This window comes from Amphiprion ocellaris, chromosome 11 (genome assembly GCF_022539595.1).
Source record: "Amphiprion ocellaris isolate individual 3 ecotype Okinawa chromosome 11, ASM2253959v1, whole genome shotgun sequence".
Taxonomy (NCBI): Eukaryota; Metazoa; Chordata; class Actinopteri; family Pomacentridae; genus Amphiprion; species Amphiprion ocellaris.
Window position 1 is genome coordinate 16326151 of NC_072776.1, and position 13445 is coordinate 16339595.

The following is a 13445-nucleotide window of genomic DNA, read 5'->3' on the forward strand; positions in this document are numbered from 1 at the left end:
AGTGGAAAAGAAAATGTCCCCAGTTTCTTTTTGTGTATTTGTACATTCAGGGACTGTACAATGCCACATTATAACTTCACTGGGATACCTCATTTACTGCTGCACTTTTTTTACATACACATTCCACTGACTTACATGCAATACTTTGCTACAACATCATCCTCTTGTGTGTATAACTTCATCTTGTGTATGTAATGTTCTTTGCAATTTTTGCACAGTTTTTAATATATTCTTATACAGCCCTTATACCCCTGTCTTTTGAGCTGTTTTAATGGTGAACTTTCCCCACTGTGGGATCAAAAAGGTTTATCTAAATTCCTTGGAAATGTGTGTTTTGTTTTGTTTTGGGGTTTTTTAAAAGATGCAAAACTCAGTATTCGAAAGTTTGAGAAGCTGATTAGTTGAGTAATTACTAATAACTGTACATTTTCAATTAGTATCAGGCAAATTGATATTTCTTTCCAAGAAATACTGTTCCCTACTGCATTTAAAACTGTTGCACTGGCAGAAAAGTATGCATATTTTTAGAATAATCATGGTTCTGTCTATAGGGCATGTGTGTTACAGACTGTAAGCAAGGAAAAGACAATAGCCATGAACACAACGTACCCTCTGGCAGGGTTGACAGCGATGGCGTATGGTTCTCCTGCTATGTCCGTAATCAAGCGGGTGCAGTTTGGTCCCTTTAGTTGGCCCACGTTTATGGAATATCGTAACTTAGTCCAGTGGGCTGTGTAATAACTGAACCAGTGCATCCGGGAGTGATCAGTCCAATAAATGTTGCCTGTGATCCAGTCAGCAGAAATATCTCTGGGACGGCGGAAGTCTGAACACTGCAAGCGATAATAGTCACAACGTCAGGTGCTCCATTAAACTTTTGCCTATAAATTCACTTAAATATGTGTCTCATCAAAGACACAGCAACGACACAGTATGAAACAATTCAACATGCATTTTTTATCATCATATCTTGAATTCACAAACAGGAGCAGCTATAGCATCTGTACATAAATAAATATTTTAAGGGGTTATTTCAACTGATATCTTCTCAGCTGTTATAGATTTAAGGGAATATGAAAAATTCATTGAATATTTGCTTTAGTATGCTGTTTGAAACAAAACAAGACCAACACACAGGTTAAACATACTCACAATGTTTCTGACATTTGTTTTACTTTGACTTCTTTCGAGCGTGTCTTTGTAAAAAATTCCCCCGGGGTTAAACTGGGTGGCCCAGATGAACTTCTGGTGGTGAAAGAGAGCATCCATGCCGATAATGCGGGCGTTGTCCTCAATGTGAGTGAGCAGCTTGTGTCCGTAGCTCTGGTTGAATGGATACACAAAGCTTCGGATTTCAGTATCATTAGCTATGTAGAGCACTCGATCCTCTGGTCCTGCCCGGTGAGTTATTAATATGTAAAAAAAAAAACAAAAAAAGAAAACAATGCAACATTTTAACATTTTTCATCATTTTGCTCCTATTACAATGAGGTCGCATCACCAAATTAGCATGTATGCAGAGTACGCATAAGGACGCTATGATGCTCAAAACAATCCTACCTTTTGCTATACAGTTGCCGTTGATCTCTTTGTAATTGCGGTCACATGTGCATTTAAATGACCCTTTAATGTTTGTGCAGTAATGTGGACACGTGTCAAACTGCAGACATTCATTTATCTCTGGAAAAAAGAGAAAGACGTATTTATTGAGGAATCGGTTACTTTACATACATTATATGCAGAATTCATGAATAATAACTGACAGATACATTCCAGCAGGGAACATTCAATCCAAGGCCAAACAAAGATTCATCCCAGAACTTGATATGAATGAGCACAAAGCATAAAGTTTGTATTTTTTTTAATTTATTTTTTTACTATTACCACAATAAATGAAGGGGAAAACCTTGTTTCTAAGAAGGAAATTTATAGCCATACAATAAAAGACACTTTCTCTTTGTATTTAAGTAATAACCACCTGCCAACAGATTACAGAGGTGACCTAATGTATGCAATATTATTATTATTATTATTATTATTATTATTATTATTATTATTATTATTATTATTTTTATTATTATTATTATTATTATTATTATTATTATTATTATTATTATTATTATTATTATATACACAAACATTTCAGTTTATTTTTCTGAGCTTAGCCTCGTTAGTTTGACAACTTTTAAAATGCTTTGACACGACAGAGAGAATCATATTTTTTGTGTCTATTTTAGGTCATTTTTATTTGAGATAATTGCCCTGTCCAGTCTCAGTAGATTTAGTTCTACAGCTTATTTCCCAAGTCACAAAATGTTTAGGTTGGTTATAGAATTTTTTTATAAAATTTAGCTTGTAATAAAATCCCAGGAAATCACTTTCTTACATGTGACACTTGACAGCTTTTGCATCGGAAACGCTGTAAAGTGCCAAAGTCTAACCTGACTGTTCAAAAAGAAAACAGACTACAAACCATGTTTAACGAGCAGATCAGTAGATATACTGAAATGTAAGTGAGGGAATAGACGTTTCAGTGTGCTGTTCAAACTCAAAAGGCCTCTTGATGTTGTTCTTAATAAGCAAAAGACCACGAGGTTAGACAAATTAGCAGCTGGCCATTTGCCTTCCTACTCTGTCAGATGATCCCAAACCAAGCCAAATGTTCTGATGCTGTGCAGAGTCTACTAATATATCAAATGGATGCAACTTCATCATGCCCTTTACTCTTAAAATAGAGACAACAAAGACTAAAATCGATCAAACATTACCTTCACACTGGCCTGTCTTCTGGTTCCTCTTAAAGCCAGCTTTGCACTGACATATAGCATTAGCATTTGTCTGGTTGCACACTGCGTCCTCCCCGCATGGATTCGTTTTCTTTCCACATACATCTCCGCTGGAAACTACAAATAAAGACAGGACTTTGATTACGCATCAGTCCTCTGCATCTTAGACACCCGCTGGGTTTTTCTTTTGATGTGCAAAAGGCAAGAGGGCACCATCCTCTCTCGTATGGTACACAACACACCTCAAACCTGGGCATACATATATTACCATAAATAACAAAACATCACATCTAAAATGAAGAGATTGCTGAGCTCCCTGATAACATCACGGTGACATTTGATACTTTTCATCTCTTCCGTATGCCTCTTTGATCTGTTTCTTCAAGTCAACCGGTGCTGTACTTACACGCCTTGCAGTCTTGCTCGTCTGAGCCGCCGTCCCCGCAGTCACTGAAGAGGTCGCACTGCAGCTGGATGGGGATGCAGCGCCGGTTGCTGCAGGTGAACTCTGTCTTCCCACAAGGCCGAGGTCTTCCGGCCACCACTTCTGCTTCACAGAAGTCAGGTGAATAGAGAACAACTCTGTACAAAACTCATGCAGCGGCAGATATTCAAGTGCAAATATGCTGCCTTCAGTTTCTAAGGATATTCCAAGGCTATTAGAGGTCTAGCTATGATTGCAGTCTTTTTAAAGTTTTCATTATAATACTGCTTTTTGTCTGATATCAGAGAGAATTGCCAAAATGTAAAGTTCCATAGTAGTTGTTTCCCTTATTCCCCCCCCCCAAAATACCCTAAAAATTATGCTTCCTGGTGTATTACTTTTACTTTACTGCATTTTGAGAACCAATAGGATATATTCCTCTTAAATAATGACCCTCACTACCTTTGTTATTTGCTACATATGTCAATTTGTGTATAATTTTCTTCTTTATTAATGGAATGTTCTAGCTGTTGCCAACATAAAGGATGCACAAAATCAGTGAAACAGCTACTAAAATGTGCTTTGCATATTTTGTTTAGGGTCATGCATTTACTTGAATTGAACTGCACAGTTTTCATCCTTCTAAGCAAAATATACGGAGGAAGGATGTACGTTTGGCACCTTTCCCCGGCATAACAAAGAGAAAGGAAGGACCAAGTGATGGAGAGGTGGATGAAGGGAGTGATGGGATTAAGGTGAGATTGAAGGGATGGATAGAAGGAAGAAGCATACAATAGTGAGAGGTAATGGACTGAAGTAAGAGATGGATGGACGTATCAATGGAATCAGAGAGGAAGATGAATGGAGGAGAGAAGAACGGGAGAGTGATAGAGGACGCAAGCTATTTGTCCCTCTCTCTCTTGTCCGCTCTGTGTGATTGTTCACAGAAGGCTTGTGTTGAGGGAACATGTCAGGACACGATAAAAGGGATGGCAGCAGTTATGCCTTTTGACATAGAAGAGAAAATAAATAGCCAATTTCATTTTGACAAAAATCTGTAGGAAAAAAAAAATCTAAACTATGTTGTGTTCCAAATGCAGTCTGTAAATCTCCCGTTTTCATGCAGTGGCAGACATTCCATCTGCCTTTCATCTTGATTTGCAGCATTTGTAGAGCTACTGGTATACAAAGACGTGTTAAATTCCAAATCTGAACACAAAAACTCTTTTTTAAAATTGTAAAATTATACATAAGTGCTTAACTCAGCAAAGTGAAGGATCAAGAATCCTCTTATTGGAAACAGGCCTAGATTTTGCATCTGTGCAATTTTAACACACCATTTAACGTGTCACGAGAAAGAAAATCCTATACAACACACTGTTTTCTCTGTCGCCTATACATCTGACCTCGACAAGACTCAAAAATTATTGAGCTCAACATTACAAGAGAGAAAAAAAAAAAAACACTCAAAGCTGCCACAAAGCGAGGCAGGCTATCAGAAGTAAACACTTCTCCCTTTAAAAGGTTCGTTTTATGCCAGAAAAGGTTGTGAACCACATTTTTTTCCCTGTCCCTGGCCGCACTTCCAAACAGAATGCAAGAGTATCTGCTCCTCTATGGATGAAGGACAAATGCACCAGGGGAGCATTTAGCCTTCTGAACTTTGTTTAACAAATAGGGTACAGTTGTGTTTTTACATAAAAAGTTGCTGAGTGCAGCTTCAGGTCTGTATTAGTGCATTCTGTACTCACCACACTCTTCTTCATCCGAGTTGTCACCGCAGTCATCCACTTTATTGCAGACTTGGTCTGTGCGCAGACACACGTGATCATTTCTACAGCGAAATGGCCTTGTCGGAGGGCAGGGAAGTTTTGCTGGAGATCAAAAGACGGAAAAAGCTAATGGACATGTCTTTCAAAAAAGAAAAACAACTGCATGAAATATTATATGGAAAGTCAATGAAATATTCTCTCTTGGGCAACAGAAAAGTAGAGGCCTATAAAATATGCAGCTATCGTCTTCAAAAGGAAGCCTCGTGAGTGACAATTTCAACCCACCACACATGTCTATATCTTCGTCGGAGTTATCTCCACAATCGTCCTTGCCGTCACATACCCATGTGTGGAGTTTGCATAAGGTGTTGTTGCAAATGAATTCATCTGCCCGGCAGAAGAAAGCTCCTGCAATTACACGGACAAGTCCCCGAGACTTTTAACACTGTAACTCAGGTAGAAAAGTGCATTCAACATAATAATGACAGATCATTTCACATAATGATCCAGAAAATGTGGATCATTTCACCTCACAAAAGCAAAGTCTGGATCTATTTCTGTCTTTTATCTCATCACACGTCTCATTCTTAATACATTTGAAAGTGCAGAACACATCTGCCACATGTGCTGTGCACTTATCTGTTGTATTCCATTTTCTTTTATATTAAATACTCTGCTGTGGTTCATATGACTTCCCCGTCCAACAGTGATATCTGCAGTGTAAAGATCTGATATAGCATATGACAATCACTTTTTACCTTCAGAGATGACAAACGTAACTATCAGTCATCATGAATTCAGGTTACACCCATGCCTACCCTGGCTGCAATTTTCCTCATCACTGTGATCCATGCAGTCCAACACGTCGTCACAGCGCCAGCGCCGAGGGATGCAGTGAGCGCGGTTCAGACACAAAAACTCATCTTCTCTGCACTCCTTCACACAGCCAATCTGTCCGCAAAGCAACGGCAGAAATCATCAAGTCACAATCAGAAAAGACCAAAGCGCTGAATGGCTGTTTTAACACAAGTTGATCCATTATCCATGAAGCAGCTTCTCACCATCTACAGTGGTGCTTAAAAGTTTGTGAACCCTTTAGAAAATTCTTAAGAGTTCACAAACTAAAATTCAAAGGGTTAGATGTCCTAAAAGTAGACAGAGAGAGTTAAACAATTAAATAAATAATGCAAAAGCACTATACTTGGTTATTTATTTATTGCAGAAGGTTGTGCAATTTTATATACTACCAGTCAAAAGTTTGGACACACCTCCTCATTCAATGGTTTTTATTTAATTATTTTATACATTGTAGATTAATATTGAAGACATAAAAAACATAAAAGAATATTTATGGAATTCTGTTGTAAACTAAAAGTGTTCATCTTCAGTATTAATCTACAATGTAGAACATAACATAAATAAATAAAAAGCATTGAATTGAGAATGTGTGTCCAAATTTCTGACTGGTAGTGTAATTTTTAATCCCAGTGGTTCACATATTTTTGCCACTCATACATATAATTTGAAGGTGATGTTACAGTCAGTTGTTTTCAATCAATGGCTTGGTGTCAGTGGACGCTTGTTGTGTTTAAAGTCTAATCCTCACGACACATGCTTGTGGAAGTGTATCATGGCACAAACAAAGGAGATTTTCAAGGATTTCTGAGTTGTTGATGCTCACAAGGCCGGAAAAGGTTACAAAGCCATCTGTGGTGAAGGGGGGCGATTGAATGCCCCAATTCACAGTCAGGCAGATTATGTTGTGTAGAAATGGAGGAAATTCAAGACCACTGATGATCTCTTCAGGAGTGGTCGACCGACAAAGATCACTTGTGGGAATCACTACAATAGTCTGCAAGGTCACTAAGGTTAACTTGTTAACATCTAAAGGCCTCTCTCACATCAACTCACATTATTGTTCATGAGTACCACAAGAAAAATACGGGCACAATACAGCATGAAGGTCATTGTTTTGTAATGGAAATACTTCTGCCTATCTGTACGTGGACAAGGCAGAAAAAAAAAAGATGTTTATGAGATAAAAAGATAACTATTTGGTTTTAATTAGAGGTGATTTGTTTGTAAAATTAAAGCATTGCATTCCAGCATAGGAATTTGATCCCACTGATGAAACATGGTGGGGGTAGTATCATGGATTGGGCCCATTTTGCTGCATCTGGGCCAGAACTGCTCGCCATCATTGATGGAGCAATGAATTTTGAATCACACCAGTGAATTCTAAAGAAAAAAAAAAGTCAGGAGATCCTGTCCGTGAACTGAATCTGTTAAGAAATCGGGTCATGCAAGTCCCTGAGCAACTAGGTAATTCTATATAGAAGAAGAAAGTCAATGTTTTGGAATGGTCCTGACCTTAATCCCAATAGAAACTTTGTGAAAGGACTTGAAGTGAGCAGCTGATGCGAGAAAACCCACCAACATCATAGAGTTGAAGCGATTCTGCATAGAAGAATGGACTAAAACTCCTCCAAGCCGATGTGCAGGACTGATCGACACTCACCAGAAAGGTTTAGTTGCTGTTGCTATTGAACAGCACATCCTAAAACCGAAGTTTCCTAAATTTTTCCACTCAGATATATAATAATGGATGATTTCCTCCAATAAACAAATGACCATGAATAATATTTTTGTATAATTTCTTAATTGGGACTCTCTTTCTCTAGTTTTAGGATTTGTTTGAAAATCTGTGATATGTAGTAACACAGGAAATTCAAAAGGCTTCACGTACCTTTGCAGTGTGTCAGAACAGCACACTGCAAAGGTACATTATTATGCTTTACGGCTGATTCTTTGAGTCGTGTGAAGCTGTACTGACCTCGTCTGATCCATCGAGACAGTTGTCGTGTCCATCACACCGCAGACTGGCTGACACACATCCTCCGCTGGCACACACATACTCATTCACAGAACACGAAGGGACAACTGGAAAAGGAAAAGTACATTAGCTCCAGTCCTTACTTTTCCCCACCAGGAAGGCTCTCACACGTCAGCTTATCAGTTTCTTGCTTAATAAACTATGTAAAAACTCCACCTCAACATAATGCACACTGAAAAACGTGGCAGGCGGAAGGAAATCATTTGAACTTGTCACTCCTTAAATATAGTAGGGCGTTTTCATGCAGCTCTAAGAACTTACACGGTGCACTACCTGCTGCTGAGAAAAGTACTTCACGGTACTCAGTCAGTAATGAACACTGAAACGCAATGGGGCACATCAGCAGGACTGAGGCCATTGCAATTCATCATGAAACAACATGAACATAATTGAGGAAATTTCTAAAAATACCTGTCACCTTTTCATACCTTCTCTGTAGAATTTTTAGTTTATACTCAGTATCTTCAAGTGGCCACCTTGAAGACTGGTTTCATTCTATGTGGCTGTTCCTATGGCGATAAGCGGAGTGTTTTTGAGCCTGACTTCCCAGAGATCCAGAGAATGTTGCCTGCGTGATGTTGTCAGTCAGTTGCCAGCTGGGTTGCCGTATCATTATGGCCGGTCTTAATTTGTTCAGCCACAGTAACATTTGCTCCCCCAGAAGAAAAAAACAGAACACCATTTTACATACAGGTAGGTTGAACCTGTCATTTTAGTGACCCTCTCTGGCAGAAAGATAACTGATGGGTGATTGAACACGCATCACTAAATGTGCACGCCTTGTTATTTTGCTTGGAATGTCATCAGAGACTCTCAGTCTGTAATACTGTATATGCAGGGATTTTACATAATACTTTGATCAGTGAATCACAGGTTCTGTCATCAATGTGTGACTGCACTTGGTGATAGATAAGACATTCATTTAAATGAAAATCTTCAAGATTGCCACTTGTCAATACAGTCATCATTTCCTCAAAATGATTTCTACTGCATTTATGAGGTATAATATTAATAAAGCCAGGATTTAAAAAAACAAAGTGGACTTCAGCTGATGTAATAAGGGATATTTTCTTTTAAACAGAAATCTTAACTGTGATAATGGAATGTTTTTAATATTGTCGTGAGAGCAAATTTGGTACTGTTATTGGTTTGGGATGTCAATACTGGCCTTAAACATGGAAAAGATGAATCTATCACTGAATCACACTCAGTACTCCTCCCAACCTATTCACAGCGAAGACAAAAACATTTACTTTGACCCATAACACAATAATAAAAAATAATGAATTGCATGAACTTTCCTCTTATTGAAGAGAAAAAAAAAAAGAATATTGCAGAGAACATTGGGGTTCGGGAAGGGGAAATGTTCTATGCACTAGCTGGGGCTCAGATGTACGACTCGGTAGTACTTCTTACCGCCCTTTTACAACTATAGGATATTAGTTTTCACCTGTTCCCTGGCAGTTTTTTTCATCTTCCCCCATCTTGCAATCTTCTTGACCGTCACACAGCCACTTCAGCGAGATGCAGAGGTTGTTTTGACACCGAAACTGGTCGTCTGCACAGTGTTCCTCGCAGCCTTTCTGTAAATGAATACAGCAGAAAACACGGAGTGAAGGATAGGCCAAAGGATAGTCTGGACAAAATCCAGCTTCCTTGTTCCATTCAAAAATGCATTATAGAGTTTCTCTCAAATGAATAAATGTGTTTAGAACTCTGAGTCTGTCAAATCAAGTCAGCGTATTGTCCAATAGTTAAAGTTGGAGTTTAAAATTCCCTCTTTGGGTTCCTATCTCTTCACTGCAACTCAACATAGCAGAGTAGGGCTGCCCTACCTGTGATTTATATTAGCACATGAGCAAAAATGTAGCACGCAGTAATGCAAAAAATCTTCATGTCCACCGACCACAAAAGGCACATGGATCCCTTTTTAAGACTCAGAAGACAGTACCCTCCCCTACAGGCAAAAATATTCCCATTCCTCTATTACAAGAAACAATCTCTGAGGCAGGACAACAAAGAAAAAATTCTAACAAAAAGACCATTCATTTTGCAAGAAATGATTTGACCACTAAAATGATGCAGAAACACCCAAGTCTCATATTCCATTCAACTGAACTCCACAATGCATTCCTATAGAGATCCCCCTTTACTTTTATGGGAAGCATTTAGATAAGAAATCACGGCAGGAGCGAATGACTGAAAAGCAAACGATGCTCACTGTAAAATTTGACTCTTATTTTAAGACAAATTTTGTGATTTTAGAAGATAATACTGTGATAACAAATTCCGTGGGGACTGATTCAGGGACCCAGTGTGTGTAGCACTGTAAATTACCTGCAAGAACAACTAATAATATAACTGTATCTAAATACCGTCACTAGGACTTGGATAGGTTAAACTGGTGGCTGCCGCTTTTCTGCCGTTGTTCAACGCTCTTTCAAAATCACCAGGAAAACACCAAAGTTTGCCTTCTTGGAAATAATAAAACAAGCATTCACTTTTCTATCCACCCACAAAACATAAAGACATTGAACTTCCTGACATCATGAACATAACTAAATACTCTAATAATAAACACGTTAAACACATTTATAGAATTAAAAGGTGGCCATTCTACTCCATCATGGTCACTGCCTGAATTAAGCAATCAATGCTGATTGAAAAGCTTCTTTCCTTAAACTATTTGACTGTGCTGACCCAGAAAGCTGGCACTAGGGAGACACATAATAAAGGGTTAATTAGGGTTGTGCTGCTATGCATGGAGAGGGATTATATGTAAAAATTGCTGTGCAAATGTTGAACAGAGCAATAAATTAACAAGAATAATGACTCGTAATAGCAAGCCTTTGTCCTTGAATTATGCAACACACTGCATCATTACCAATGATAGGGCTTTTTTTTTGTAAGAATCCCGCAGAAATCTCTTTATACCATGCAACGCAAGATAAAGGCACATTTAAGTTAATTTCTTCACATATTACAAGAGGGTAAAATTACAACGGCAATTTGAAGCCTCATAAATTAAGATACTTGAGCGTATTTGTGAACAAAACAAGCACTCTTTGTTTTGCTGAAAGGCATGGGGGATTAGGATTTCCAAAAGCAAATGAATACGAGGTATTTCATGCACTAATGTACTTGAAGGTGCAATAATTCATCACAGTGATATTTCTTGTCCAGGACTGTTTTGGAACGTAGCAAGCATGACAAGGAGATTTGGATCAACACAATGAATTATGCCTACAATGAGATTATTTTCTTTGCAAGCGGCAAAACAGCCATCTAATTTCACTTCTCTTTTTCAATTTGGATATTTAATCCGTGCCTGTGCTGCAAGCTCGGATACAAACAGACATTTCCTGGATATCTTTTGCAGAAAAAAAATAATAAAAAAATGTCCATATGCTATAATTTGGCTCATGCACACTGCAATTTGTCAGTGTTAAGCCCATCTATGCCCTTTGTGCTATCGTCACAATATTCTATTTTTTGCACAGTGACCTGTAATTTTAGTGTCACTCCTTACTGACCCCCTAATTATATAATATCAGTTAGCTGGTGGTGTAATAAGAAAAGCTGTTGGCATGCTTTCTAAACACACTGGTAAAAGGCAATATGCCAGAGAGGCCAAAATATTGGTATTGGGGTTCTATCTTTTGGACCAGTTTTTGTGGAGTATGTTATTCTTAAATAAATACATATGACACTAAATCCTGCTCAAATCTCTGCCTCATTAGCAGCACTCGTGTGGGTTTATCTCCCTCTTTGATTCACAGTAAGTGGTGCACATATTTCAAGCACTGACCTCATCTGAATTATCCAGGCAGTCGTAGTCTCCATCGCAGCGGAACCGGGAGGAGATGCAGTCTCCGTTAGCGCAGGCAAAGTCCTTGTGGTTACAGGTGACTGGCTCTGAGTGGAGGAAAAACAAACACAACAGATTCAAAATCACTCAAATTTGATTCCTGTTCCAGCATCATATGCAACAAACCGTCATCCCCAGAAGCAGATATCAGCCAAATGTCCTGTGTTTCGAATCACATGCTAATGCCTTGGCAAAACCATCGTTTTACCTAATTAGAGTCATTTTGTAGTGGAAGTGGATAAACTGGCAAAGCTGATCAAGATGTAAATACATTCATTGCTGCTCTCACAATAAGGGGGTGGGTGGGTAGACGGGGGGGACATACTCTCTGAAGCCCAAAAATCTCATATCTGCCATTTAGTGTGTCCCTGAGGATGATATTAGGGTGCAGCTAAACAGCTGCATCAGATCCACTGTCTGGGCCCTCCCCTTGTTATCATGGACTGTTAGCTAACTCAGGGTGTGTGTTATGAGTTGTGCTGCAACAGAGACTCCCAGCAGGCATTGCAGCAAAATCTGATTTGCAGCCGCTCCACTGTCTACCGGTCCACCTGCTTAATTCTCTGCCATCCAACACCTGACTGGCTTTTATTTGCATTTTAAGTGACATTAATAGGTATGGGGAATAAGCATCTAATAAATCACGTAAATTATGCATAGTCAGCAAAAGCCCACAGTAGACATGCACATACTCACATAATGTACGGGCAAACAACTGAACTCGCACAAACACACATACAAGGACTTGATTACACAAGAGAAAGTGGAATTTAACAAGGTGGGTCACCAGTGTCATTTCTTGAGTAAATAGTAAAAAGTTTTCTTCCAAAAACGATGATGAATATCTAAACAAAAGGGAATATGAGCTTGGTAAATTACAAATATGGTAAATAAATACATTACAAAGAGGAGAGAGTACCATGAGCTCAGGAGTGTAGATTAAGACGAGCATTACTCTCAGAGAAACAGCACAAACAATAAAAGCATGCTTAAAAAAAAGAGAGTTGGCTGACTGGATAGTGAAAAGAATCACTCACTAACTGTGTGTACACAAAGAGAGGTGATGAGGTGGTTGAGGTGGTGTGAGGGGCAGTCAGGTGTCTTCACTGTGCATGTAGGATGTCAAAAGAGGACATAAACGGAGAAAGGGAGTGAACAGAAAGTGAAGGAGTCGGGTACTCACTGCAGTTCTCCTCGTCTGAGTTGTCTCCGCAGTCATTCTGGCTGTCACACCTCCAGTGGTCTGGGATGCAGTTGTTATTCTCACAGCGGAATTCATGAGGTCCGCAGGTCTTTTCATCTTTTTCATCAGGAGCAAACAAACATGAAGATGAAAATGGCTTCAAAGAGCATGAATATTAATAGCGTGCTAGCTATCATATTTTCAACGTGTAATCATCGTTTCCTCGGGGTTTCCCTGAGTAAGTCTGACACCGAGTTTAAAACACAGCACGCACTCAAGAGGCTAACACACCATAAGATGAAATACCTGACTTTGCTACCAAACTTCCTCAACAGAATTTGTGACATGAAGTTGGCAAAATAGAGCCTTCTTTAAGAAAGCATCTGGGATCATTTCAGAACACAACAAATGCGGAGAAATTCGGCTTTGGCTTATGATGTACCACAAACTGAGGTAGTGATATTTTAAATGCTGTCTTTTTTTGACAGAAGCTTAGTGACGGTGCTGGTTACCACCATT

At 38.9% G+C, this 13445-nt stretch overlaps 1 protein-coding gene across 9 annotated transcripts in view; it reads right to left on the reverse strand.

Annotated features, from left to right (window-relative positions):
* lrp1bb (low density lipoprotein receptor-related protein 1Bb) overlaps positions 1-13445 on the reverse strand; it is a 279672-nt gene that overhangs the window by 25391 nt on the left and 240836 nt on the right. For 7 of the 9 annotated variants that reach the window (XM_035952736.2, XM_055015178.1, XM_035952733.2 and 4 more), the window contains 12 exons: positions 12927-13043; positions 11684-11790; positions 9326-9458; positions 7816-7922; positions 5801-5933; positions 5268-5390; positions 4962-5084; positions 3193-3336; positions 2769-2903; positions 1561-1680; positions 1153-1394; positions 610-833 (listed from right to left, as the gene is read on the reverse strand). In XM_035952736.2, coding sequence (XP_035808629.2) covers positions 610-833; positions 1153-1394; positions 1561-1680; positions 2769-2903; positions 3193-3336; positions 4962-5084; positions 5268-5390; positions 5801-5933; positions 7816-7922; positions 9326-9458; positions 11684-11790; positions 12927-13043 — 1708 coding nt within the window. The remainder of the gene's footprint in view (positions 1-609; positions 834-1152; positions 1395-1560; positions 1681-2768; positions 2904-3192; positions 3337-4961; positions 5085-5267; positions 5391-5800; positions 5934-7815; positions 7923-9325; positions 9459-11683; positions 11791-12926; positions 13044-13445) is intronic. The other 2 variants (XM_035952732.2, XM_035952730.2) reach the window with 1 other exon arrangement.